The following is a 27,277-nucleotide window of genomic DNA, read 5'->3' as shown; positions in this document are numbered from 1 at the left end:
CAAAAGACATGCATTACATGAATCAATTAAAAGTTTATATCTCTTTTAAAATGTATTTTTGTCTGACATTGTTTGCATAATAGAATGTTGAATCTGGTTGTGGTTATCTTTGCAGAGACATATTGGGTCAAAGTATTTCATAAATGTGTATTTTCATGGCCTGTATCTGTTATAGTCCTGTGTCGAAGAAATCTCTGTCTAAGAACTAGCAAAGTGAATGCAGGTCTTATTTTGTCAAGCACTTGAATTTGTTCCAGTACTTTTATTATGAAAATCCGCTTATGGTCCCCAATTTACACAAGATAAAATTAGGATTTCCAAGGCTTAAACAAGCATTTCCTCGGAGAGTGCCTTCAGTGCTCTGCCCCAGGGTCTGTTTGGAGCTCTGAGCTTTCCTTAATGGCACTCTGGCATTGTTGGGGATGCTGTAAAAGTAACACAACAACAACAACCACTCTCAGCTTTCCTCTGGGGTTGAAGTCAGTTTGATCCAACAATATATCAGCTTTATGTTACACAGCCCCTGGCCCTCTGCAGAAAACTGCCACTGTCTGTAGGAAGTAGGCCCTCTGCTAATACCTGAGCCACGCTGCGAACAGACAACAACAGAGACCAAGTATGGATGCGTCTGATGATTAAAGCTTGTAAACATTCCCCACACTTGTCTCTACTACTGCTGGTCAGGCCAAGAACATTTGGCTGTCTAGGAAAGCTGTCAGACTGCTGAGAGAAAAAGAATGACAGGGTGAGACAGAGAGGAGGAGGAGGACCGTTGTGTTTCTTTTTTAATGCTGCGCTGATGATGGATTAAAGACCCGTCTGATTCGTAAATTATCTCGTACTTCTTTCATTTGTCCTTAAATTATTATTGTTTCCACTGCTTCTCTTCCACTTTACCCTTCTACTTGTGTTGATTCTCTTCTTTCACTTTCAAATGTTCTCATTTTTACTCACCACTTACTTTTCCCGTCACCTCTTCCTGGCTGGTTATCACACATTTATTTTTGCCTTAACTCATCTGCTCATTCCCTCTCTATTTCCTCTTCTTTTCCCTTCCTTGGTACTGCTGATTCATAATCTATCTGTGGCCAGCAAACAGAGGGCTGAAGCTTTTGGGCGAGAGAGAAAGTGAGAACGGGATACTGAGGCATCCTCCTTTGCAAACTGTCTGCTTGGCTGGCACTCTGTCTCTCGGTCTATCTGCCAGACTGTCGGTGATTTAGTGTGTCAACGCTCTCACCCTGAACCAAACAGATGATGTGGCCAGGCGAACCAGATTTGGCTCACTATTGCTATTCTCAAGCCTGTGTCATCCAGAGTCTGTTTAAATAATACAACCTGTGCTCAATTGTCTTTTGTCTCTCTTCTTTTTCCAACACCTGGGCCTGTCTTCCCAGAGTGCCTCTACCACTTAGTGTTAGGAGAAACGGAAAGAGATGGAGTGAGGGAGGGTGGCATACTAATGGTATTGTACGAAAAAGAAACAAGGGAGGAACAAAAAGATGATGGAAAAGAAAAGAGGAAAGCAGAGCAGATTACACAGCAGCAAAGGGGGGAAGTGGATAAAGTGCAACTATGGAGGAAATATGAGGGTGAAACAAAGAACTGGTCGACCAAAGTACACGACTGGGGGGGTCTGGCTCAAAAGTAGGAAGTTGTTCCTGGAGATAACTGACTCAAGCCTTAAAGCAGCGTTGTGGGGAACTCACAGAGGGCCTTTCCTGTTTACTCATTTCTCCCCCTCTTCCTTCCACTGCTGTCTTTTCAAAATCCCTGGTTGTTTTGTAAGGGGTCGCAGACAGTTGATTTGGGCCGTGCGGTAGAGTAAAAATCCAAAGTGACCCAGACCGAGAGAGAGTGTGCAGTTTGGCTGACACACTGTGATCATAAATGTAGGTCAAAGATGAACAATTTGCAAATGAGAAAGCTGGGAAAGAGAAGTAGAGGGTGAGTGGGACAAGGCTAGCATGCTTGTGTATGTTGGTGAGGGTGTGTGACCATTTTTAGAGACCACTCTACGTAATGAGCTGAGCAGGATGACAGGGCTGGGGGTGCATCGCTAAGTCCTGCGCGGCTTAAATCACGCTGGCATCTGGCTTTCAATCAAACACACGCATGTTCACATCCTGGCAGTGTCTGTGAGCATATTTATGAGCGTGTGAGTGTGTTTGAGCACCTTTAGGAGGACGGAAAGGTAGGGGGTTTAATTATGACATGGCTTCCCTCCATTCATGTGTTTTTATTTGCTACATCGGATTTATTTTCTTCCACGCTCCATATCCCTGATTAATATAATTGGGCAATCACCTCGCTCTTCAGGACACTAAGCAAATAATGTAATTCACCTAATGAATCCATCTCAATACACAACCTTAATTGCAGTTCTCTCCCTCTTCCTGCACCTTCTGCTTTCTTACCTTTTAAACAGCGCAAAGGAAAGGTTTGCCAACGGTCATACATGACATATATTTAGCTTTCCTAAATGTTTTGAATAGCTTTGCGTAATGCCGCCTTCAGAAATGTGAGATTAATTTACTATTTTTTCTGCCAGAGCGATAATCCAAACACAAAACCTTGCTTTCTCAGAGCTAAGCATACAGGCCCTATTTGATTAAATGAAACACGATTAATATTTACGGTGACGTATCCTCTTAATCTCTCTCTGAAGTAGGTCTAATTTTTCAAATCAGCCTTACTATTGTACGAGCCCAATTCTCTCATGACTCAAAGGGTGAATGAATTGGAGGGTTACACAGTACGTGTGAGTCACTCTCAAAGCTATATTTGTGTGTGTGTGTGTGTGTGTGTGTGTGTGTGTGTGTGTGTGTGTGTGTGTGTGTGTGTGTGTGTGTGTGTGTGTGTGTGTGTGTGTGTGTGTGTGTGTGTGTGTGTGTGTGTGTGTGTGTGTGTGTGTGTGTGTGTGTGTGTGTGTGTGTGTGTGTGTGTGTGTGTGTGTGTGTGTGTGTGCCTGTGGATGCATGTGTGCAACTGTGTGTGAAGTTAGCCAGCGGTAGCAAGGTTATGAATCAGATCAAACACACATACAGTAACACCAGATCAAACACACACACACACACACACACACACACACACACACACACACACACAGTAACATACTGCCTCTGGTGGAGTGAGCTGAAGGGCCGCGACCGGGTGTGACTTTGATCCTCACCACAACATCCGCTCTTCCACTCCAACTCTGCCTTTCTGCCGCTCTCCTCTCACGTGCCCCTCAGGACCCTTACCCAGGACTCAAGTTGCTTCTTTCAGATCTTCAAATAGAGCTCAGGGTGTCTTCAAACACTGAGTATCCTCCCGTTGTAACTGGACACTCAGTGAGCAGGATCCAGATTTAGAGGCTACATACTGTATCTCAGAGGGGCTTCAGGTCTCAGAGGGAGGGTTGTGTTTAGTGTCACCATCGTAATGGCCATGAGATAGTCCGTTATATTCGCTGAGATGTGAGCTTGTATGGGTGTTTTCTTTGATAATGAGCCAGATGTTAATATTTGGTGCGGGCTGCTCTTTGCAGAATGTGCCAATATTTTCTCTTCTTTTATCATAATTACACTCTCGGATGTGATTCGCGTCATTATTCCGTGTGAAGGAGATTTACTCGGAAGGGTTTGAATTGATTTAAATATGAACTGAAGACAGCATTAATACAGCTTTCTAGCTTTATCTTTGTTACTTATTAATTGTTTCAAAAAGTCAAAGCATTTAGTCATATTTAACAGCTTTGTAACTAGACATCTATCTCATCATTTGGCAACATTATTATTGTGGAAATGCCTAGTTGCCTATTGTATGCGAAAGGTTGTATTTTGATCATGTTACTGAATAATGTATATATACAGTACTAGAAATCCATAGGAATGCTCACCAATGACCTTTTCAGCCAGATATGCAGTCATACTTCCTGTGTGTGATGTGCAAATACTTTAAAAACAATGAAGATAATGATGAGATGCAGAAAGCCACTGTGTCGGATTCAAGTGTCTCATGAGGGGAGAGGAGCTAATAAGTTACATTTTAACACGTCAAACCTAATAAAACATCTTCAGGCTCATCCCCCGAAGGAGCCCAATGAATTTACTGTAATAAGAGAACAAGCAACTAGCGATGCAGCTGGGCCACAGCAATCCCTGAACAGGCAAGTAATAGAGTGATAATATTAAATATATAACAAACAATGAAATTAGAAAGCAGCAGCACAATTGGCCACACACATTGCTCCTGACTGAGTCATTTAGACACTGATTTCATACACTCATTTTACCCTTTAGCGGAGCGTATCCTTTACAGTGATGTCAAGACACATTTCCATAGTTAAGAATGCGACTACATGCACACATGCATCCACTTGCATTAAAAAAACACAACCGCTGAACAATTTGACATCCATGCAAAATGTCAGCCTTCTCTAGAGTGGAAACTGTAGCAGCCATAGGGTGTGGACATTTTTGTTAACCAATCGAAATACTGTAAGACTCTTAAGTCTGTGGTCAAGTTATTAAGGAAATAAACACAAAGTTATAGATAGGTTCAAGTTTGACACTGCAATGTTCTTTCGCAAAAAAAATTGTCATTAGTTTTACCCATACAGTATTTGTTTGGCAGTGCAGAATGAAGCTTGAAATGGCCCAGGTGCCGTCATCTCAATGCCTGAAGCTATGGAAATCCTGACTTGACAGTAGGCGGAAAATAACGAGCTGGAGTTAGGGGCCGTGAATGATAACATGGTAAAGAGACGTTTTACATCCTCCACAGAAGTGATACATTTTTGATTGCTTTTTCTCAAACACTGTTCAACTAAATGTTATTATTTATCATACGATTAATCAAGCTCCATTGATTAAGAGTTGTTATTTTCTAAATTCCCTCCACTCCAACCAAATCATTTTTCATTACTCTCAACAATGGGTTTAGAGTTGATCTTTGCGTAGCTTATCACCTTATGGCCTTTATCCCTAACTTTAAATCCACCTGGTGTTATTTTGCCACATTAGAACAGTGTGTGTAATGCAGAAGAATCTGAATTCCTCATTTGTTCTGGACACAGTGTTTGGACAAGCCTCCCTGTAATCTCCTCGACTAGGACTTGGCAGCTCCTCCTCTAATAAAGGAGATGAAGACAATGCTTCTCACTATGGAAATGTGGGCAGAGGCTTTGATGCTTTATGCACTCGGGCTTTTCGAAGTACGTGTCCAGTTCTCCCTCACACCTTCCCCTCTCTCCAACCCTCCGCCCCCGCTTGGCTCTGATCGATCCAACCATGTCTCCTAGTCCCACATGTCATCTTTTTTCTTTGACACGGCTCTCCTCTGCCCACTGCTTGGTATTCTGGGGTGGGAATGCATGCACCATCGCAGATCCATCAGCTGCGATCGGAATGCCGCACCACGGCTCTGGGAAATGGAGGGATGAGAAGGGAGAGAGAGGTGGAGGGAGAAAGAGGGGGGAGGGAGGGAGAGTGAGAGGGCAGGTCAGTGGCTTGTCGACATCCTTCCGGGACTAAAGCCTCAGACTGACAGGGAGAAAGAGGGAGAGGGATGGGAGAGGAGGGGTAAAGGCAAGAAACATGTAGCACATAATATTCTTATTTATTCTCTATGTAGGGATCCAAATGCTTTCATAGATTAAAACATCAAATGGGTTAGTTCCAGGCTCCATATAGTGTATAGTATAGATGATAACTTTATAAATACAGATGTTTTATAGTGAAATGACTTCAGTCAAAGGAAGAATTGTAGATCTATTCTCTCTGTTCTGCTTGTGAAGCCAAATGTATTTTATTTATAGGTGGCCGAGACAGCTCAACTCACTGCAACTTAAAGAAAACACGTGCAAATAAACAAGACAAGCCAAGGATCAAACATCTTCACCACTTTGAAAACACAAAGGCAGAAAAAAACTCATACACTTATTAAAAAAGCAAACCACTTTCACAGGATAAAAATGTGCTACATAAGATATTTTAACCCTACGGCGGGAAGACAGACATACTAAGGTTCAGTCCATTAGCGGATGGTTTTAGCTGGCTTGGGATCATTTACAGGTGTCATGTGTTTATGTTTATAGAGATTGAAAGAAAAACTGTACTGTAAAGTATACTGTCAAATATATAATAATTTAGGTTGTAGTTTGAATATATCTATTTACTCTCACAGATGTAATGGGCCAAACAGACATTTGTAGCCTGTCATTGTCCCCGAGGGTGGCATTACTGAGTCTTTTAGCAAAGCCTTATGCATTTCATCTTTTCATCACACAATCCTCTCCACACAATATTTAGTTTTTCCATCAGCTCACTTTCCTCTCTTCAACTCGCTCATCATCCCTTCCTTCTCTTGTCAGAGCGGAGGGAGAAGCAGGCAAGCGCTGATCGTATCGAATGTATCTCTCTTCCTCATTTATCGCTCTATCTTTGTTGCGCTCTTCCTCTCTGGGCCATCTCCATCCTCTCTGTGTGTTCTCCCCCATGGCTTTCCTCTACATCAGTGCGTTGCCTTGGTAATTACCAGTTGTCTTATACAGACAGATGGAATAAGAGAGAATGACGGGCAATTTTCCCAGTGCCTGTCTTCCCCGTTTATGTGCACGCGACTTCTTTATTTGTGTGTGCGTTCTGAATGCACGCTTCTTAACTTCTCTCCATCTCTTTCAGAGTTTCTGCCCTCACTTCCCCGCCTTACTCTCTCTCTGTGAGTTTGCCTATGTGCACATTTCATCTGTGTTTGTGAGAGTGTGTGTTCGTAAGGCGGACGTGGGGAATTACCTGACAGAATGTGTTAGTCTAGGATGGAGGAGTGGGACAGTCTCATCTCCTGCTGTTGTGTTGGCCATTTTAGATGCCAGGTGTCACTCTGGACCTCTGCAGGTCCCCAGGAGGGACCACTGCCTTCCTCTCCTCTTCTCTTTTTCTCCCAGCATGCCCTTAACACAGCAGTGGAGTGCAGACAAGGGCTATTTCTGTCCTTAAACTGTCAGGGCAAGAGAGGAAGTGAAGGATGGCTGGAGAAGAGAGTGAGAGGCAAACAAGGGCGGAGCTCGGTGTTGAGTGTTTATATGAGTTCAAATTGTATTAATGTCCTCCAATTAATTCTCCACACTCTCTTTCAGGCTGGTATGATCAGGATGGAGCACGAGGAGTTTTTTATCGAGCCAGTGGAGAGGAGAGATGGAGTGATGGAAGAGGAGGAGGACGGAGGAGAAGGGAGGACACACATCGTCTATCGCTCCTCAGCCGTAAAGAAAGGGCCTATCAGCAGCACGGCGGCAGACTACCACTCCAGAGGTCAGTCTGTGCCATCCTCCACTCTTACACACCCTTCACTGAATCTGCGCACTTCAGCTCTATGCTCTATTTCACTCCATCTTTACCTGACATGTGGGAATGATTTAATGGCAATGGCTGCAAGCTAAGGCCCTGATCAGACCACCCCCCATTTGAAACCTACATACATATTAGTCCTGCCTTTTCAATATCATTAATGTTCTCTGCAGCACATCTTCAAACATTACACGGACTGTTCCTTGCGTTTAAACCATTGTTCCCTCACACACCTGCTTATTTAATCATATCAAATACAGCCAGTCCCAGCATGAGCATACACTGCGCTGTCAAAAACATTACACCTACACAGACTCAAATACGTCTTCCTGTCACTGCACACATTTTCCAGTGACAAAGGAGTGACATATGGAGACTTACGTGTTTAATTGTTGAGGTAACGCCCTCTATATCTTTAACAGAATTATATACTGCCTCAACAATTAACAGCTGGCACTCAACTCTTTGGTTTCCAGGCGTGTCTGCCTCCATTTTCCACTCTACAGATGAAATGAATTAAGTGAAACAACAAGTAGCACTTTCTTTTAGAGGAAGAATAATACTTATAGTATGACAGAGCATGTCTGCTCTGGGGTAAAAGGGAAGGAAAGCAAATATGTATTCAAATAGACCTTAATACTCAATGTCTGAACCTTATCACGCAGGCAATATTTTATGTTCAACATTAGAATTCAGCTTGTCTCCGGTTTTCATCTTGGATTACTCTCAAATTGTCTTTTTCAATTAAATTAGGGGAAACAAATCTGACCTTAAGGAAGATAAATGAGGTTGTTCAAGGTCCACATCTCTGATAAAAGTGTCGACTCAAGAATATAATTCATTTATCCAACTCTTTTACATTTAGCTAAATTGGAGTTTTGAGAATGTATAATGTACAAGTCACCATTCAATGTTTCTGATTTAGTATTCAGTAAATCTTTACAGTTTGCTGCACGAACAACACATTTTTGAAACCTTATATTATCCTGGGCGGGGCATTTATTTGGTCATACCTGCAAACATTGAGCATACAGTGAACCAGTATCAGCTGTAAGAAGAGAATATTACATATATCTTTGCTTAAATAAAAAGGTTTGGTTGTAATGTTTTTGTTGTGAGAAGGAATCCTACCGTCCATCTGAAATACATAGGGCACTTTAGTTTTGGAATTTATCTGAAAATATGGCAAGTAAAAGTATCATTTTCTGCTTTTCTTTTGTGTATCTAAGTCATTTTTGAAATGGTGCACATGTTATTGTTAAACAAACCAGAAAAAGAAAGGCAAAAAATCCAAGAAAACAGGATATCCAGTGAAAGGCTGTACTGTCAGGGGTTTAAGTACTTGGCTTGTTTTGAAAATAAAATATTACGGCAAGGTTTGCTTTAGGCTTGTGTCAGGGATGGTGGCTGCCCAATAACAGTGATTGATCTGATGCCTACAAGTCAATCAATGTTGACCCTCGACCTGTGCAAGAGGCTCTACTCATCTCCAAAGCAAATCTCTTCCCTCATCAAGTCTCCCATGTTGTACAGGAGCGAGACGGAGCGCTTTATAGCGAGTGTATATAGATGAGATCTGTGTCTTCCTATTCTGAGCAGTTGACTCAAGAAGGTCTAATAATATACAGAGAGAGAGAGTTTCCATAGGAACACCCAGCGAGGACAGACTGCATTAGAGTAACACAGTTCGCTCCCACTGTTACTGATACCTGGCAGTACATCCACATACGTACACACACATGAGCGCAAACATGCACACACTAAGATACCTATACAGAAAAAATATAACACACACACACACACAGACACACAGGATGTAACCACACGCAGTTTACACAACTCCCTTGATCATACATTTACATCTCGGAACACACATACATGCTGCATGCACACAGACACGCAGACACACGCACAACACGTCTCACTGCTCCTTGTTGCCTTTGAATCTTTCTTTCTAATGAAGAGTGGGGTGCAGATCAATAGCGTAGGATAGAACAGGCCACAGTGTGTGTGTGTGCCTGTGTGTGTCTGTGTGTGCCTGTGTGTGTCTGTGTGTGCGTGCATGTATAGCGTGGGCATGAGTTCTGTGGTCGTCTGGCTTTGAGTGCTGGGATTTTCAAGGCCAAGCAGACAGAGCGACTGACACACAGACAGGCAACCAGGCATGTGCTGCTCCCTGTGGCATTTGATGTGGATCTCTCTCTTCGTTTCTCTTCTCTTTTTCCTTCTAATTTTTCTCTGTTCTATTCTAGACCACAACATTATGTAAACAGAGGTTTACCTTCCAGTTGTTACATCATGTGACTATAATATCATGGACACATAGGAAGCACATTATATGCCGCCTTTAACCCAAACCCTTTCCTCTCCTCTTTTGGTTCCTCATGTTCTCTTTCGCCGAAAATATACCCCCTGTAGATCAATCAGGGACATTAGCAAATTCATTAATAATCAATCAATCATTTCTGGAGATCTCATTTGCGAAGCATGCCTAAATCACAGCCAGTTATTGAATGTTGGGCTCATTTCCTGGCCAAAGACAGAGGGAAGGAAGTTATATTTAGCAAGGTAATAGAGGAGCTCAAGAAGGAGAGAAAGAGAGAAGAAGAAGGAGCGAGATTGATCGGTTTCTTACACCATAAGCTGAGGAGGTGTGAATCAATGTCCAAAGTTGAGAGAGCAAGCTTTATTACTAATATGCCACATTCTTCAATTAATCGCTGCAGCCATAGAAAATGAAGGATTGCCATTCATTTTTTAGCTATGCAGACGAAGCTCCATCATTCAATCTGTCTTTCCTTTGATCCTTACAATTTCAGTTTATACTCATTTTATTTATTTGTGGTTTTTATCAATATCTTTCTGTACTGCTGTTTTTATTTCCTTTTATTCACTTTCTCCTCAGTTTTTTTGCTTTATCTTGCTCCTTTTTGATCAAAACAATGCTCTTGTGTTGTTTTTTAATGAGGCTAGACAGTTAGGGTGGGGTTGGTATTTTGTCTAGTGGGACTGGACTTCTTGTGTGGGTGTGTTGCTTTGTTTACAAACATGTGTATGTGTGCCACTGCAGTGATGTGTCCAGAGTTCTGAGACATTTGCAAACAGATGGACAACCAGAGGGCTTTTTTCCCTAAATATCCCTTACCTAATCTACTTCCTGGACTGGGCTCCCAAATTAACATTACCCATTAATTCACAAATGTTCGTACTTTCTTTCTTGTATAGTTACACCTTTTAGCACTACAGAAGCAACTTGTTAGACTGTAATTTGCTATATTTTCGTGGCATATAAATTATGTTTCAACAACTACACACAGTAGGTTATATTGTATTACAAAAATAAGTCCTTTGCAGCTGACTGGTTTTGGTTGACATTTCAGAGATTTGTATTGTTCTCAAGGCAGAAAGGCTCCCTGCAGCATCCAGGGCAGAGTGATTGCCATTAGCTTCTGGACTGACACTGGGCCGAGGACTGAGGCAACTATACACACAGAAGCCCATGCATCTGCACAAAGGCAGCATTTGTTTTACCCCTCAGGCTATTCTGCATTGCTATTGTATGTTTTGTGCCTCACTTTTCTGGGCTGGTGTGAGCTGTTGTTAGGTTTAATGTTTTTGTGTTGCTGGTGTAGGCTATGCCCCATCGCACAGCAGCGATACAATGACCCGTCAGCTTTGGCCTGAGCAGAGAGGAAATCGGAGAGGGGGCATACAGACGCCAGTGCCCTAGTCACTGTAGCTTAACACTAGAACCGCAAAGCATTTTTACCCCCCTGCACTTTTTTTTTTTACATAGCCTATATGTAGCCTAACTGAAATGAAATGAAACCCACACAAATATGTTACTAAATGAGTTTGACTACAATTAGAATATTTATCACCTAGTTAATTTTGGGGGTTGTGGGATGAAAATAAAAACAATGTTGACCCAGAACCACCAAAAGGGGTAATTTTTACCCCCCCATAGAAACAGCTGTTTAATGTTGCACTATTGGCACCACTACCGGTTGCCTAGCAATGGCTATTGTTTAGATGCCCTTTGATAAGCAGGGTTTCATTTCATGAGCTTGAGCGATAGCTAGATTGGATCGAAAGGGACATAAGAGAAAAAAAGAATCGTACGCGAGAGAGATCAGTGATCCAGGTTCAGGCTGCTGCTGACAGCGAACACGCATATCTGTGCGTGTTCCTCCACTCTGCGGTTCTAGGCGCTTTCACACCGCAGTACTTTTCCCACTTTAGTTCCGATACAGTTCCGAAATGTTGCGTTCACACCAAAAAAAACAGAACTAAAATGAGTTCATGAGAACCTTTTTACCCCCTTTTCCATCCCTGAGAGCAGGGGCTTGGGAGAAAAAGGTTACTATTTCTGATTGGCTGGGCAGATTGCAAACCACGGCCCGTAAAACTCCCAAAAGGTTTTGTGAAGCCGCCATTTTATTATCCTCGCATTAGCATTATTAGCATTAGCATTAGCCCAGCGCACAAACGCATAGAGACTAACTTATGGCAACACAAAAGAAAACATGGGAGCTGTGGAGATTAGGAAGTGTCGGCGTTCTAGCGTACTGAAGCCAGTCCCCAACTCCGGGGACTTCCGGCCGGGGACTTCGGGTGGCAGTATACGCCGTGAAGTTGTTTGCGGCCTGCCAGTAAACCCAAAGCAGAAGAAGAAGTGACTTCAGCGGCTTCATTTGCCTAATCCTCCCCCAGGTACTTATTCCGGTGTGAACGCGATCTGTACTTAGTTCATGAGAACTAACGAGTTCATGAGAACTAACGAGTTCTCATGAACTACACCTAATATACCTAATTCATACCAATGCAACTCCGGTTCAAGCTCCGTTGCTAGAGCTTTTCAGGTTCAGAACCGGTTCTTCGGTTTAGCTCCGGCTCTTTTCACACTGCCCAGAGTCCGACTGGTGCTGCGTCATTGTGTCATCGTTTGCGTCATGACGTAACCGTTTGCGTGCCTGCTTCATAAAGCCAAACGTCGGCACTACATTGCTGTGTGCCCCTTTGTACAAATTTGTCCCGTTATCAGAATCAGAATACCTTTATTAGTCCCACAGAGGGGAAATGTGCAGTGTTGAAGCAGGAAAGAGCCACAGACAGCTTAGTGTCGAATATCTTACATGCGTTAAAAAGTACTAAATTATAATATAATAAAAGATATGCTAAAAAAGTACTAAGTTATAATATAATAAACAATATGCTAAAAAAAAAGATTAAAAGTTACATAATTTTCAAAAATAAAGATCAAAAACAAATCAAATCTACAAATCAAATCCTGTAGCGGTTCTTAGGATTTAGCAGCCTAGTATATATTACAGTTATTGAAGATGGCATATGTATATAAAGTATGTATTGCACATATTGCACATAGTTTGACGGTATTTAACAGCAGCAAGTTACACAATGTTATAATCGGGAGATAAGTTTCCATTCATTTCGGCAAGCCAGGGCAACAACGATTAAAAGATTTCTTGCTCCCAAACCAATTGTGTATTTCATTACAAAAAGCAGTTATACCATACTATGTTTAGGTACTAATGAATTATATCCTCAAAACAAACGTACACATAAATAACAAACGAAAATACATAATTTAATAAATCCACAATATGATAACATTTTACAGATTCATTTAATAAACTTTTACAAAACATAGGTTGATGTTATATCGGGGGGAAAAATACATATTTAAACATTTCAATTAGTTTCTGCATATTTAAGTAATGCTAGTTTATATAACAGATGAACAGATGTACAATATCCAGAAAGTAGATGCAAAAAATATATATAATGTGTGCATTTCCAACATATCCTCTGAAAGAGTGTTAGTCGTTGAGTTGAGTAGTGAGCCATTCGTTTTTTTTTCGTGGTGCGATGTCTGCTGAGAAGTCCTTGTGTGCATCGCTGTCTTTGAGGACATCTGGGTCTGGCAGCTCCCCCCGCACAGCCTTGTAACGTGTACTCCTTTGAACATGTTTATATGATAATTAGGACTTTAAGAACAATTTTACACTCAGACAACAATCTCAAAGTTGTAGCAGGGCAGGCTACATAGAATTACTTAGGACAATATATATTACCTTACACCGTCAGCAACTGTAAACTGCTTTGGCTTAGTGGAAATGAACACCATGTCACTCACTCTGCCTGGTTTCACACCCTAACACAAAATAATTGTCAAATTAATTGAAAAGGTCGTAGATGCAACATACTAAATCAGCTCTTGGCACAAAGGAAATACTCATTAAACCGTGGATTGGTTGTGAACACATACTGTACTTACCATGGTTCTTGGCTTGTGCCATCGCTGGTCTGTTTCAGTGCAGCTGAGGACAGGGGGTTCAGCAGCCAGGTTGAGTGTGGAGTAGTGTGCGGTCTGGAACAGCAGTGCAACATTGTGGTTGCAGAGTGCTGTTCCAGCTACACAGGAACACTTTGCCACTACAATCTCCACAGGTGAGCAGTTCTCAAAGACAATCTAAACAGTAAAACAAAATGTCAGTCATTTTACATTTAGGACACTGCTTCAATACAACACAGACAAATGAGAAAGCTGAGAGCAGGCTCATCAGGCAAGTAGTAGGTGTGGGAAAAGGCTAAACCATGTCAGGTTATCAATCACATCACATACACAGAAGTTCTGCTGTTTGGAATACTGTAATTGAAGGACATTCTAACAGATAAGCCCTCTCAGCTGTCTCAATTTATTATCTTATTATATTATAACTACATAAAATAGTGTTAGTAGAACGTTGAACAGCTTAACATAGATGTAGGGTACAAAACCAGCACTTACTGTACCTAGCACTGGCCAACACAAATAACTGGACCCTACATGGATACTAACCATTCAGTAAAGAACAGCAGCCGTCACAACCAGTTTCTGGGGTTTCCATAAAAGCAGAGACAGTTTTCAACCTTTCATTAAGAATCTTTGATGAAAGCTAAGTTTGGGTTTAGCTAATGTATTTATCATTTTACACGACAGGGTTACAAAACGAAAATAAATCTGTAGCCCCTTCATGCTACACACACATAGCTAGCTACCAGTTGATGTGAGCTAATTTATTGTCACTATTATCACGAATCTGTTGCAAAACGTCAGCTAGCTGGGCTTTTTTTAATCCTAAATCACAGGTTACCTACTCTAGCCACATCAAAACCCCAGAACAGGAACCTGATTGAGGCTTTGAACCGATGAACACTTTTTATTTTTGTCCCTACTCTGAGATCGTGAGGCTTTTCATGCTTTCTCATGGACCTATAACAGCTAGCCCTGACGCTCACTCTCCCTGAAGGTAGATCTTTGTTTGAAACTGTGGGGAATTGGACATCATTCATGTTATCCAAAACACGTAATAGTACATCATTAAAATGCTTTACACTGTATCAAGACTGTCAAGTTGTCAAAGTTAGCCAGTGACGACAGCTTTGTTTGTCACTTACCTTCATAATTGTCGATGTAACTGGATATGTACATCTTGAACCTCTTTTCTCTTTTGCTCCTCGGGGCTGAGTCTACCGCTTGTACCAGCCAATGTACATCACTGATGTTAACCTTCGGTAGGTCTTGGAGACATCGAGTGTAAAATAGTGCCAACACGTTAACGTTAGCCTTCTCACTTTACTCTACCGCTATCTGTATGCTATCTGTATGCTATCTATCTATCTATCTATCTATCTATCTATCTATCTATCTATCTATCTATCTATCTATCTATCTATCTATCTATCTATCTATCTATCTATCTATCTATCTATCTATCTATCTATCTATCTATCTATCTATCTATCTATCTATCTATCTATCTATCTATCTATCTATCTATCTATCTATCTATCTATCTATCTATCTATCTATCGATCGCTATCTACCCGCTCAACCACTCCACAGCGTAGACCGGAAGTTTACAACCGCACACCCAGCCGCCGGAAGTTGATAGACGCCATCTTGTGCAACTAGCCTATACAGACCACAGTTTGTTACATTGTTTCATTTTTCAGAAGGTTCGGTTTACGTTCACACAGGCAAAACTCAAACGGGCTATAAACTTTAAGCACAAGGTGCTCCCATATGACACTGTCTCATTGTTTTCCTACTGTTACTGTGTCTGTGCACAAAGAAATATTGCATCAAACCAATACAACGGAATAGTGTATGTTCCAGGGCGCATGATGTGTGTTTGCGTGCAGACAGTGCAACATTAAGATTAAACAAATGTATTTCATTTTGGAACACCCACATATACATATGGAGTTGGCCAGATGTGTGTAAATTACTGTTCATCGTCATTTGAAAACAAATGCCGCACATACACACACACACACACACACACACACACACACACACACACACACACGTCATGCGCCTTAGTGACCGGACATCTTCTTCATAAAACGAGTAATTGGGGGATTAATCGGGCAGTTCGATGTGTGTAGAGGTGTGTGTGGTTAAACGTAGCAGCCTGCGGTCGCTCTTTAGCTGTTCTAATGAAAGTAAACACAGTGAAGGTGTTGTGTAAAAGGCACAGCTCTTTGCGCGCTGGTGCTGGACTTCTCAGAGGCGGAGTTACATGTCCCGCTGCCTCCTGGTGCTGCAGCGATTTCATGAAGTGAATGAGAGTCCGAGTTCGAAATATATCTAAAATAATGTATGCACTGCCATTTCCCAACATAAACATTACAGTGTGCAATGAAACGGTTGTCTCCTGTGTGCTCCACTACTTGGCGCTCCTGTAACTTTCTCGTGCGAACAAGATACAGTATCTTTTTTTTTTTCATTGCCCTTTAGGGGCTCCGTACAATACAAAAGTAAATGCAAATATTTAATTAAAAAAAGTAAAGTCCTCCTGAGTCATCTGTCTCAAGTCAAGTCTCAAGTCATGAATACCAAGTCAAAGTCAAGTCTTTTATCAATGCCAAGCAAGACTCAAGTCCAAAAATATGTCACATGACTTCCCCCACCTCTGACACACACACACACACACACACACACACACACACACACACACACACACACACACACACACACACACACACACACACACACACACACACACACACACACACACACACACACACACACACACACACACACACACACACACACACACACACACACACACACACACACACACACACACACACAGGCCCCAGCAGGCACTTTGCGGAACATCTTGGCTCTTGTTGAAATCAGAAATAGCCACCTGCAAACCCCGGAAAGGTGACATTCTCCTGAGGTACTTATGAGGCTTATTTAAGACAATGTGCTGAGCGAATCCTCTAAACCCCTTTACTTTGGACCTGCATTACCACAAGCTATAAGAGCATGTGGACATCTTTGAAGGGAGATTCCAGGTTTTATAGAAGGCAGTTCAAACAAAGGGGAGCAGTAAAGTGAGACAAAATAAATGTGGTTGTGATCATCCCTTTAGTTCAACATTGACCTGTTCTGCTTGCCTAGTTTAGCAGTTTTTATGCATTCAAGAATGATAACCGTTTTTAGCTGTTTTGTTTTACCTTCAAAAATAGTTATTTCGGTAATTTTTCAAACACTTTCCTTTCTATTACCTGACTATTTTCCCATACGCAACATGTTCCTATTTTACCACAGTCTCATTCACCTCAAAGCAAAATTGGCTGTCTAAGCCCTTCTAGGAATGAAGTCAGGAGCCCCTGTGTCCTGAGTGTCTGTAACCTGCTGTTTTAGGCTTTAACATCAGTACTTTTAAAGGGGAATTTCTCCACTCTATATAGCACATGTAAACAATGACATCTGCCAAAGCTTGTCTGGGGCTAAGCATTTTTTGCAAAAAAAAACCTAAAGCTCTCCAAAATGTGGAAACAGAAACCTCAGTGAACCATTTTAGCATGGATAAATACCGGTGGTAAGTATACTCTTTTCAGGAAAGGAAGGTGTCCATTAGAAATCATTATATTTAGACCTAAACAGAATATTCAAACTCTTCTCTCTATCCCAACACCATGTTGTGATTTCAAATTGTGTTGCTCTAATTTCTTTAATTTTACAATTTATTTTGTATTTATTTTGTATCTGTTAAGTGTAGTGTCCCTTACATAAATCTTATAAAAATGTTGACTTATTTTTGTATTAATCAAATAAAACTGTCTTTAATAAGATCAGCTGGTTGTTCAGGTCCGTCCCCATCTCAGCAGCTGCATGCTGATTTTAGGTCTGCAGAACAGAGACGCCACGTTCTGTTTCACAGCCTGCATTATATAGGAAACATGTGGTTTATGTATGTAATAATGTGTAATAACGTGTAATACCATATAATAATAGGGGTGTTATATTGGGCAGTGGGGATTCACTTTTGATTAGCAGTGTGCATTAGTGCATACCTGCACAAGCACACACACATGCAGACAAGCAGAAACATACACACACAGAAGACCAAAACCGTACACAGGTGCAAGAATACTCTAACATGTGTGCACTTTATGCAAACACACAGATACAGTATGTTTGTGGGAATGAGTGTCAGCCCAGGTGTGCCTCTGGGAGGAAATTACAGTGTTAGGAGGGGAAGTATTTCAGCAGCCAGCTGCTTCCTCTCTGCCTCTCTGTGGCCACTGGCTCTATCCCTGGAGAGCACGGCTGGCTTTTAACCACACTCAGCATATGTGTGTGTGTGTTCACATTCATGCATTCAGGCATGTATGTGTGTCCCTGTGCGTTTGCAGGTTTTATTTCTTGCCTGTTTCACTCATGACTGACTGACAGCGTTTGTGTGTCCACTGCTGTGTATGTGTGTATTTGTCCGTGTGCCTGCATCGCATCCCTCTGTGTGTGTTCTGTGTGACTTGTCACCTGCTAGTAAGCTCTCAGCAGGGAGCCATCACTCACTGTGCCACAGCGCTGCCTTTAAACAGCGCAGGACTCCGGGGATAATAGCAGGGTGCGGCCGACCTCTGCTCCAGTCTGCAGCCACCGCCGCTGCACTGACCTGTGCACAGTATGCTTGTGTGTGTGTGTGTGTGGGGGGGTTTCTGTCTGTGAGACAAAGAGAGAGTGAGGATGAGGTGGAGAAGAAGGGAAGCCTTGGAGGGATGAAGGGGGTTATTACAGCCTTAGTGATTGAGAGAGATTCACTATAATCGTGGTCATCATAATGTTTTGACAAGATTCTCTCTGAGCCTTGGTGATGCCTCTGATGTGGAGTTCATATTTTGAATACCAGACTCTTGATGTGGTAATCCTGCTCCACAGATATGTGTGAATAGATATGATGAACAATGATCATTTTGCATGGCTTGGGTTTATGGCAAAGGTTGTTGTAATGTCATAGGTGCTTATCAGCATTTCATGAAGAGTTTGCATACAGTTAGACCTGCATTAAGACCTGTAGTATTACAAAATAAAGCACATTAATAGTAATTAGGGGTTTTCAAACTAAATACAGCGGTTTTAGCATAGAACCAATAACTCCTTGACAAAAAGTACTACAGAAAATTTATATTTTGATTCTATGAACAATGTGCAATGTGTCAAGGCAGTTTGTGGACTATGAATGTGCAATGATAATACATTACATGCCATCATTTAAATGTGTGTGTATGCAGGGCTCACACACAGCAGCAGGTAGAACTGCAGGTCTACAATTACATGCAACAGACGTCCCTGGAGGTGGCCAATGTTCTGTGTTAGCATCAGTTATGTAACCAGCCAACCTCGGGGACCAAAGCTCATGGAAGATGAGATGGCGTGTGACTTCCTTCCACCCACTACTGTCACAATGCTGCAAACACACTCTGTACACTTGCACACACACACAGACACACGCTGTGTTAAATCTGGCACTCCTCAGAGAAGTGTGGGAGCCACTGCCATTGCTGTAGAAGCTTCCTTGATGTGCACGCTTGAACAGGAAAATATGAAATTGGTTTCTAAAGTTAAGGCGTACTACTGTACAAGCCACTTACTGAAACAATGTTAATGTGGTAATGTCTGTGTAAAGAGGATGTAATACTATTGCAGTTGATTCAGAGGTTAATGGAGCCTCTCATTTGAACGAGACTTAAATCGCTCTGGAGACCCAAATACATTCATTGCTATTAGAGCAGTGTGCGTGCGTACATTTGTACTTTGCTGCGGATAAACATGTTCCCCAAGCGCAACATTATTGAGGTGTGTGTTTTCACCCCTTTTTTTGTATAATTGTTTCTATAAAGTCGATCAATATGAAACTAAAGTGGCAGTAATTGACAGAGAAGCCTGAACTCAAGGTACATTTAGTCGCTTTTCCTGGGGCTTTCATTTATATCGCCTGATATTCATAAGCTGATGGCATCTGCTCATTTTTCACAGAGAAAGATGTATTGACACGTAAGCTCAGTAATTGTTCATCCACAGCACTTTTTGCTTGTCGTAACTCAAAGTACATTTACTAGCTTTTTTCAGAGCTTTCATCTGTGTTATACTTATAGATACAAACAAGTCCAGACGTCTTGAAATTGTAAAAACTTCTTCTGTCATGTCAACACATTCAATGACAACTAAGCACACTCTGTTTGCTGATCATGTGATTATTCTTTCCTTAACAAACAAAGACAGAATTTGTTGCTATTTGTGAACACAAAGGCCATAATGCTCAGACGTCCATGCGGTGAGAATGAAATTTGTCAGAGTGGAGTTTGTGCCTCATGGCTGCTGTCTGATTAGCAGAGTGATGTGTGGTGGTGGGAGTTTGTTAGGCTTCAGTTCATTTGCCGCTGCGCACCCGAGGGAAGTTTAATTAAATAAAACACAGCTCGGTGCTTCTTCATTCAACGATGGCTATAATACTAGCCAAGGGCATAAAGGACAGACTTGTTTATGGCTCAGACACTAGGTTAAAAATGAGTAGTACAGGTGTAAGGTATTTATTGTATAGTGAGTCAATGTTGTTGTTTGTTATAATGACAGCTTGAACTTTCAATGCCCATCAATTAACTGGTGTTTGAAATAAGCTTAGATATATATACACATGTACGTTGGACAATGCTTCTGTAATTTTTTCCCAAACCTGTCCTTTGTAAATAAACAAACAAACACATCACTTATTTTTAATCTGATCAAAAACTCTAAGATCACTATACATCAGAGGAGGGGGAGGGAAGAAGAAAAAATCCAACAATCTTCATCTTCTTTGCTCCCACTGCCGTAGACGTTGTGTAGCATTAGTCTGATGTGTTCAGATTTAGCTCAAATAAAAGTAGAGTATGGCAGAGGATGGGGAGAGGGAGGAGAAAACAAGGCCATTTTAGAGATTAGCAGGAGATAAAAATAAATATGTCATACTGTTGACTGCACTCAATGACCCGGAGTGACTCTCGAATCCAGATGGGTCATGTTGGGATTGTCCGTACGCGGTTGTTCCCGGACCTCTAATGGTGTGGGCTTGTATGGAGAAATGAAAACAACATATTATGTTATTTCTCCGATGCTACAATAATCTAATGATACTTAGATACTCTAATGATACTTTCTAATTGTGTTTTCTTCTCCTTGCTGGCTCTGTTCGCACCCTGTATGGTGTGGCTGCATCAACATGTATTAGTAACACTCGGCTGGTTGGGAGGCCTTTCATGCATAATTGGATACTTTAATTAATTGGAATTTAATAAAATGCATAACAGTTTCATTTTACAATCTGTACTGTAGCATATCATCCTTATTATAAATGCAAAATTAAGTAATAGATCACTTCGAAATTTCAGTTTCAATAAATATGTACAATAGGTTTGAACATGTGCCACCTCATACTTAAACAAATATGAGCCGCTATCCTGTTTCTACATAATTAATCTGATTTGTTATATATGCTTTCGATTGAACTTAATTACTGCTTTGACTTCAGTTTCCTCCAGATAAAGAAGTCCAACATGTTTAAACTTGGTGGATGGTTGGGTTTCAAAGTGAAGGACTTTGTATTAAAAACAAGGGGTCAACAGTTAGTTTATTTTATTGTGTCCTGTGTGTTTACTTTGTTACCAAGACAACTATGTTTAAATGCCATTTTCTTAATGTCTTTCATTTTTGTAAAGCACTTTGAATTGCCTTGCCTTGCCTTGCCTATGTTATGAGTTTTGTAACATTTCTAGCCATTTAGACATCAATCTAAAAAAGAATTTAGAGGTTGAGTGTTAATTTAAAAAATACCGTCCACAGAAAATAAAATGTTCTTCAGGAACACTCAGGCAGAACAGAGACAAAAGGTGTACAAAGAAAACGTTTGTAGTCGAGGATTTAAGTTATGCTTAAGTTAAGATGTAATGGTTTCTGTGCTATGTTGTTAAAAAGCGTGACCTGTCTGGCATTACAAATCATATTTGATTATGCAAACTTTGGTAAAGCTGATATTCCCACATCAGACGCTACATAAATCAGATCAGGGTTGATTTGAAATGTTAGTTTTGTACCGCTGGAACAGGGCTCGTCAGTTTTAGAGTATTCACTTTGTTACGCTGTGGGATGATCTGCATCTGACAAGTGTGTGATAGATATAATTAAGCCACTGGTTTACACAGCCAGTTGAAAGTAACTGTGAAAGCCCTTTGCTTTTATGTAATGTGTCCTCAGCAGCTGTGGTCAGAATCACGCTGAGACAATTAAAGATTGCACGCTGGCATGGCTTGTGTGTGTGTGTGTGTGTGTGTGTGTGTGTGTGTGTGTGTGTGTGTGTGTGTGTGTGTGTGTGTGTGTGTGTGTGTGTGTGTGTGTGTGTGTGTGTGTGTGTGTGTGTGTGTGTGTGTGTGTGTGTGTGTGTGTGTGTGTGTGTGTGTGTGTGTGTGTGTGTGTGTGTGTGTGTGTGTGTGTGTGTGTGTGTGTAAACTCTACCTCTGCTGCCATATGTGTCCCGTAGCGATGAGAGGGAGATAGATCATCCTCCACAGCAGATGTGCTGACACTGGAGAAAAGTTAGTTCACTTCCCTGGCATATTACCCACGCTCCCCCTGTGATCCTGCTCTTACTCCAGACTTCCTACCATCGCTCAGAACAGGGAGGTATCTGAAAAGATTCCCAATCAAGCTGACAAACCCTGGTGTTCTGGCATGTGATCATCTGTGTGTGTGTGTGTTCAAGTTTGTCCCTGCTCCTACGCAGAAGCAAAGCCTCCCCTTGCTTCCTTCTTTTGACCTCTATTCCTCATTTCTTTCTTCCTGCCCTCCCCCACTCTTTGAACTATCCGTCCTTCTCTTAAATGTTTCTTTTAAGTCCTTCTTCTCTGTATTCACTTCCTTACTCCTTAAAAGGTAACTTAATGCCAGGTTTAATAGCAGAGTTCTAATGCCTTCTCTGGTTAAAAGTGTGTTTCATCTTTAACCAACATTACCGCGCTGGGTGTAGTTTGGTGTGGTGTGTTTGAACTGTACTCGGTTGCACCTGTAACTACTTTAAAACGTTTGTGAACACTCCCTCTTACATCACTGCAGTGAGAATTCAAAGCACTGGATGTAAGCAAAATAACCAATGTTGGGGATTACTCTCTTTACTTTGACAAACTTAGCTCATCATTTTACATTTTAGGAGACAAACTCTCCCACTCCACCCTTCTGCCAGTTTAAGTTTACGTATTCATATGTCAGGGGATTAGATCTGTGTGGGGAGGTAGATCTCAGGGTTAACTTTGCCTTGTCATTTAGGGAGGAGGAGGAGTACCAGGGAACCTCATTGATTTCTCACAGATGCACTTGATATAGTCAAAACCTTTCCCCATGAACGCATTGACTTGGAATGAAAAGCAATACAAATATAACATCAATCATATTTTAATCAGTTATTTTTACTCAATTTAAATCCGATGGACTCTTCTACTTACAGTCTTGTTTCACCCAGCTCTGGCAGTCCTGCAGTCATTGCAGTACGTTTAATCTTGAAGCTGGTCAGATATATGGTAAAATGTAGCAGACGTGAATCTTCTAAATGCAACACATCCCCTCCTCTGGTTTAGGAACAAAATTAAACAGTTGGAGACATGGAGTTCTAACCGGTGTTAATGCATTGAAAGCATAATTGAAAGGCTATTGCTGAAATAAACACAAACCATACAGAGTGTTAAAAACAGGGTTTGATTTTCATTTACACTTTAATCTTCTCCTCCCTGATTTTGTTCTGGCCTCCTCGCTGTAATGAATTGAGCCAGGTTTGAGATCACAGCGTGTCTGACAAAGAATGAGTCACATACTAGAGCACGGGCCAAGTTCAGTTCTGGCTCTGTTTCTTCCACGTTTCCTCCCACTGAGTCTGTGCATTTGAATTCTTGTATCACTTTGGTATCACTACAGCATAGTAGATTTTGTTTACTTTCTAAACTCAACTGCTTCTGTAGGTAACATTTCAATTATTGGTTGATAAAGTGTGATAAATCAGTATATCTGGCATGTACTGTATTAAAGGTGGGGTAGGTAATTTTGGAGAAACCAGCTTGAGTTCGCTAGAATTTGAAAATACGCAGCCGGAAAAAATCTGCCACTTCCTTGCAGAGCCCCTCCTCCAACACACACGAATGTGCACATGACCAATGAGGGCACGAGATAAATTTGTGCACAGACGGAAAGCTGACAGGCAGGTAGGCCATCCAGTTATTTTAGCCGGGCCGGCTCAGATGATTGGTCTTGCTTTTTACATTACGACGCCTTCCACAGATGACATTTCTTTATGGATTTGTTGTCAAAGCACTTCAGATATTCATTGCTATCGGGATGTTAAGAGCATTCCATGGAATATCAAAAAAAGTGTATCTCGAGCCGGTTTCTCAATCTTACCTACCCCACCTTTAAGTAAATACAAATATTGAGACAGAAGGAGGAAGGTGCATGCGCAGAGGACAGTTAAAGAGAGATGGGGAAATTAAAGACAAGTTGCCTTCTGGTCAAACTCTTTGTCACTCCAATTCAAACCTCAGAGGCTCATGTTCATGGCAGGAATATCTGCAACTGATCTGCTTTATAAAAGGAAAAACACAGTAAACAATTAAAGTCTTCTTAAAATAACTGCTGTGAACACTGTTAAATGTTTCACCAACAAAGCTGTCATCAGGGCCTTTCAGAAAGGAAAAACAGAATCTGCCACAAGGAGCTGTTTTCAGCTAAGAAACAGGAATACAGCTTTTGGTGAAAGCAGCCACACTGTCACAACCTCTCTATGTGGGTTATTTTTACTCTGAAAGCAGATAAACACAGCAATGAATAATGTTTAGCTGAGTTGTTAAAACACTGGGCCTGCTATTAATTAAGTCCAGAGAGGTAAGAAAAGAAAGATTCATTTTCGTAAAAATAAGTCATTTTCTATTTAGTGGAGCATTTATAATCTGCTTTAAGCACATGTTGATGATTTGCTCACTAAATTCCTCTTCTTTATTGACAAACCAACACAGTCTATACATTAGGATATATTGTTGTGTGTAATTTATGTTTATGTGTGGTGCTCTTTCAAACAGTTACTCCATGATGTTAGCCAGCTTATTTATTTCCCTAAGCAGAATTTAGCTGGAGCTCAAGAAAAACACACACAGTGGAAGACATGGTGGCGGTGTCTTCCTGTGACAAGCGTGTTGCTCTCTCTGTCTGGGTAGTCAGGGCTGAGATTGCCAATAAATAGTGGCCAGTGGCCTTCAGCATCACCAGCGGGGAGAGATTTGTGTCCTCGTGCCTGATTGGTCCAGGCCTGAGGAAGAGAACAAACCATCTCGTTAATCAGGGAACACTGTGGGGACACGGTGTGTGTATGTTTCTGTGCCACTCGCACTCTGTGCCGGTGGCACATTGTAAAAATACTGCGTGTGTGTGTTTGGTGAGACAGAGAAAGTGAGTTGTTATGTGAGTGCAATATTATGTCAGGCGATTGAGACGGCAGCGGTGCAAAGCTGAGCCGATGGGTGACAGATGACTGGGTGCTAAAGGCCTCTGGAGCAGCCATGACTCACACACATGTGTGCACACACTCCTGGCTGCCAAAGCTGTCACATTACTGTCATACCTGTGCTTACATTCCTCCTAGCACCAATTTTCACCCTCAGAGCTGCCAAATAAAGTCCATTGCGATGTCGAGTTTGATTGTCATCACTCTGTCAATCACGTTACAGGCGTTTATTAAGCTGCTGAATTTTCAGCTTTTTAAAAGAAACTGAAGTTTTCCTTGATAAAGACAGCTTTTCTATACAGTTTATAACTTAAATAAATATTTCCTTCATTTTGGTATCCTTTGTTAACATTTGATGCATGCTAGAAAATACATTTTTCTCCACGAATTCAAGGTGAGTAATTAATATACAAATGATCATAGTGGTGGTAAATCATTCCAAAAACGTTTTGAGCTGTTTAATTTCTTTTTGAAACACCTGTGTTTGCTTTCATGCTCCTGTGTGCCTGTCTGTGTCAAACTGCCAGGTTTAGGAGCTTACACCCAAGCTGCAGGTGTGAGTGTATACTGTACCTCAGGGTGCAGCAAAGCAAATGTTTGGTTCTGCTTTAAATCAAAGGCAATAAAATGCAGCAAATGAAGATTGCTGCATTCAGCCACAGCATGTGAGGTTTAGTGTTGTGCTAACATATGGAGAACAACATTGATTTGGAATTCAGAGTGAGATGATGAATAAACACTGGATCGTGGGATTTACATTTCATAAACTGGTTTCTCGCTCTCCACTCTAATCTCATATTACCTCACAAGGATACACAGAAATAGGTTTGGTACGTGCAAATGCTTAAGAAGAAATAGGCACTGTTTTTAAGTATATTCCAATATGAGTGCATTTCCAGTAATCTAAATTGCAGTATGATGACCGTAATTCCTTAAAACAGCAACCAAGAATGGAAAATCCCACATTTATCATCTCAGAAGAGAATAATGTGTTTCCTTCTTTTGAACCAAGACCTTGTGTAAGGAATCGTAAGGATTCATACAATTTTACCCTTGTCAACTCTAGACCACTGTCTGACAACACAATACAAATAAATTGTCTCCTAAATATGGCTAATGGAGTAGACCGCCTATTAAGAAGCTCAATAATATTATCGGAAAAAAACAATGCAAAAGAAACAGAGATTATCTTATTTTTCTATTCCAGTCTTCTTTCTTGTCAAAACACGGCTCCTTCATTACCCACAGTGCAACTCTAGAGCCGACAGTTTGATCGGATATCCGGGTGTGTTATCCTTGTAGCCGCTACTGAGCCTCAAGCCGATAGCCCCAAGCACGGATAAGGCATGAGCTTCAGAGATCGCGAAAACTCCCTTCTTCTATATATATATGTATATATGAACACCCAAAGATGTATTTTTTAACTGGTAGTCTTCAGACCAAACCAACACGGACATACAGAACATCACTTGTGGTACATCTTCATTCTATTTCAATTTCTATTGTGTTAAAGAAACACAAAGGTTTTATAAAAATGTGTTCGCAGTAGTGCTCCAGACAACGGTAAATCAACTTTGAGGGGTAAAATCATTTAATTTACCCTTTTAAAATATAGTTATAATAGTAGTAGTTTCTACGCATCGAGTACACTCTTCAGGTAAACTGTAGTACCTGGTCAATGCAGGAGACGTCTGGATGATCCATATTTCAGATCCATATTTCAGAGATAAACTAAAAATTAATTGCTGTACTGTTGCATTAAAGAGTAGTCTTTTGTTACTGTTATTACACAAAAAAAGCACAAAACCATCCCGAACACTAGAATAATAATTGATCACAATGTCCTTATGATGCATTTTAATATAGCATCGCTTCTATATTAAATGAATGGTTGAATTACTCCTTTTTCGTATATTTTCTATCTCCTGTCTTTTTATATCACACAACCACACTCATTCCAATCCTTGCCTCTTCCTTTCCTTCCCTCAGCTCCATCACCTGGCAGCCCTGGAGCTAGCCCTGGGGCTGCCAGGTGTGTGAGTGTGTGTCAGTGCATGTGTGCTG

At 41.2% G+C, this 27,277-nt stretch overlaps 2 protein-coding genes across 3 annotated transcripts in view; one reads left to right on the top strand and one right to left on the bottom strand.

Annotated features, from left to right (window-relative positions):
- Positions 1–27,277, top strand: part of LOC307033164 (A disintegrin and metalloproteinase with thrombospondin motifs 2-like) — a 123,529-nt gene that overhangs the window by 44,731 nt on the left and 51,521 nt on the right. For both annotated transcript variants that reach the window (XM_079671521.1, XM_079671520.1), the window contains exon 3: positions 7,124–7,298. In XM_079671521.1, coding sequence (XP_079527647.1) covers positions 7,124–7,298 — 175 coding nt within the window. The remainder of the gene's footprint in view (positions 1–7,123; positions 7,299–27,277) is intronic.
- Positions 13,011–15,540, bottom strand: LOC307033165 (uncharacterized protein). The gene is made up of 4 exons (XM_079671522.1): positions 14,796–15,540; positions 13,633–13,827; positions 13,430–13,509; positions 13,011–13,313 (listed from the first exon to the last, which is right to left on the bottom strand). The coding sequence occupies exons 1-4, from the start codon at positions 14,799–14,801 to the stop codon at positions 13,175–13,177; spliced, it is 420 nt and encodes a 139-aa protein (XP_079527648.1). The 5' UTR covers positions 14,802–15,540; the 3' UTR covers positions 13,011–13,174.

Source organism: Notothenia rossii, assembly GCF_949606895.1.
Source record: "Notothenia rossii genome assembly, chromosome: 3".
Lineage (NCBI taxonomy): Eukaryota > Metazoa > Chordata > Actinopteri > Perciformes > Nototheniidae > Notothenia > Notothenia rossii.
Note: the sequence above shows the minus strand (reverse complement) of the source record. Positions and strands in the feature narration are given on the sequence as shown.

Excerpts from the sequence above, each read along its gene's own strand:
- LOC307033165 (XM_079671522.1), bottom strand. Across the intron at positions 13,510-13,632 it reads GGCACAAGCCAAGAACCATG|GGTGTGAAACCAGGCAGAGT; the intron begins GTAAGTACAGTA and ends ATTTTGTGTTAG. Across the intron at positions 13,314-13,429 it reads ACAGTTGCTGACGGTGTAAG|GAGTACACGTTACAAGGCTG; the intron begins GTAATATATATT and ends ACATGTTCAAAG.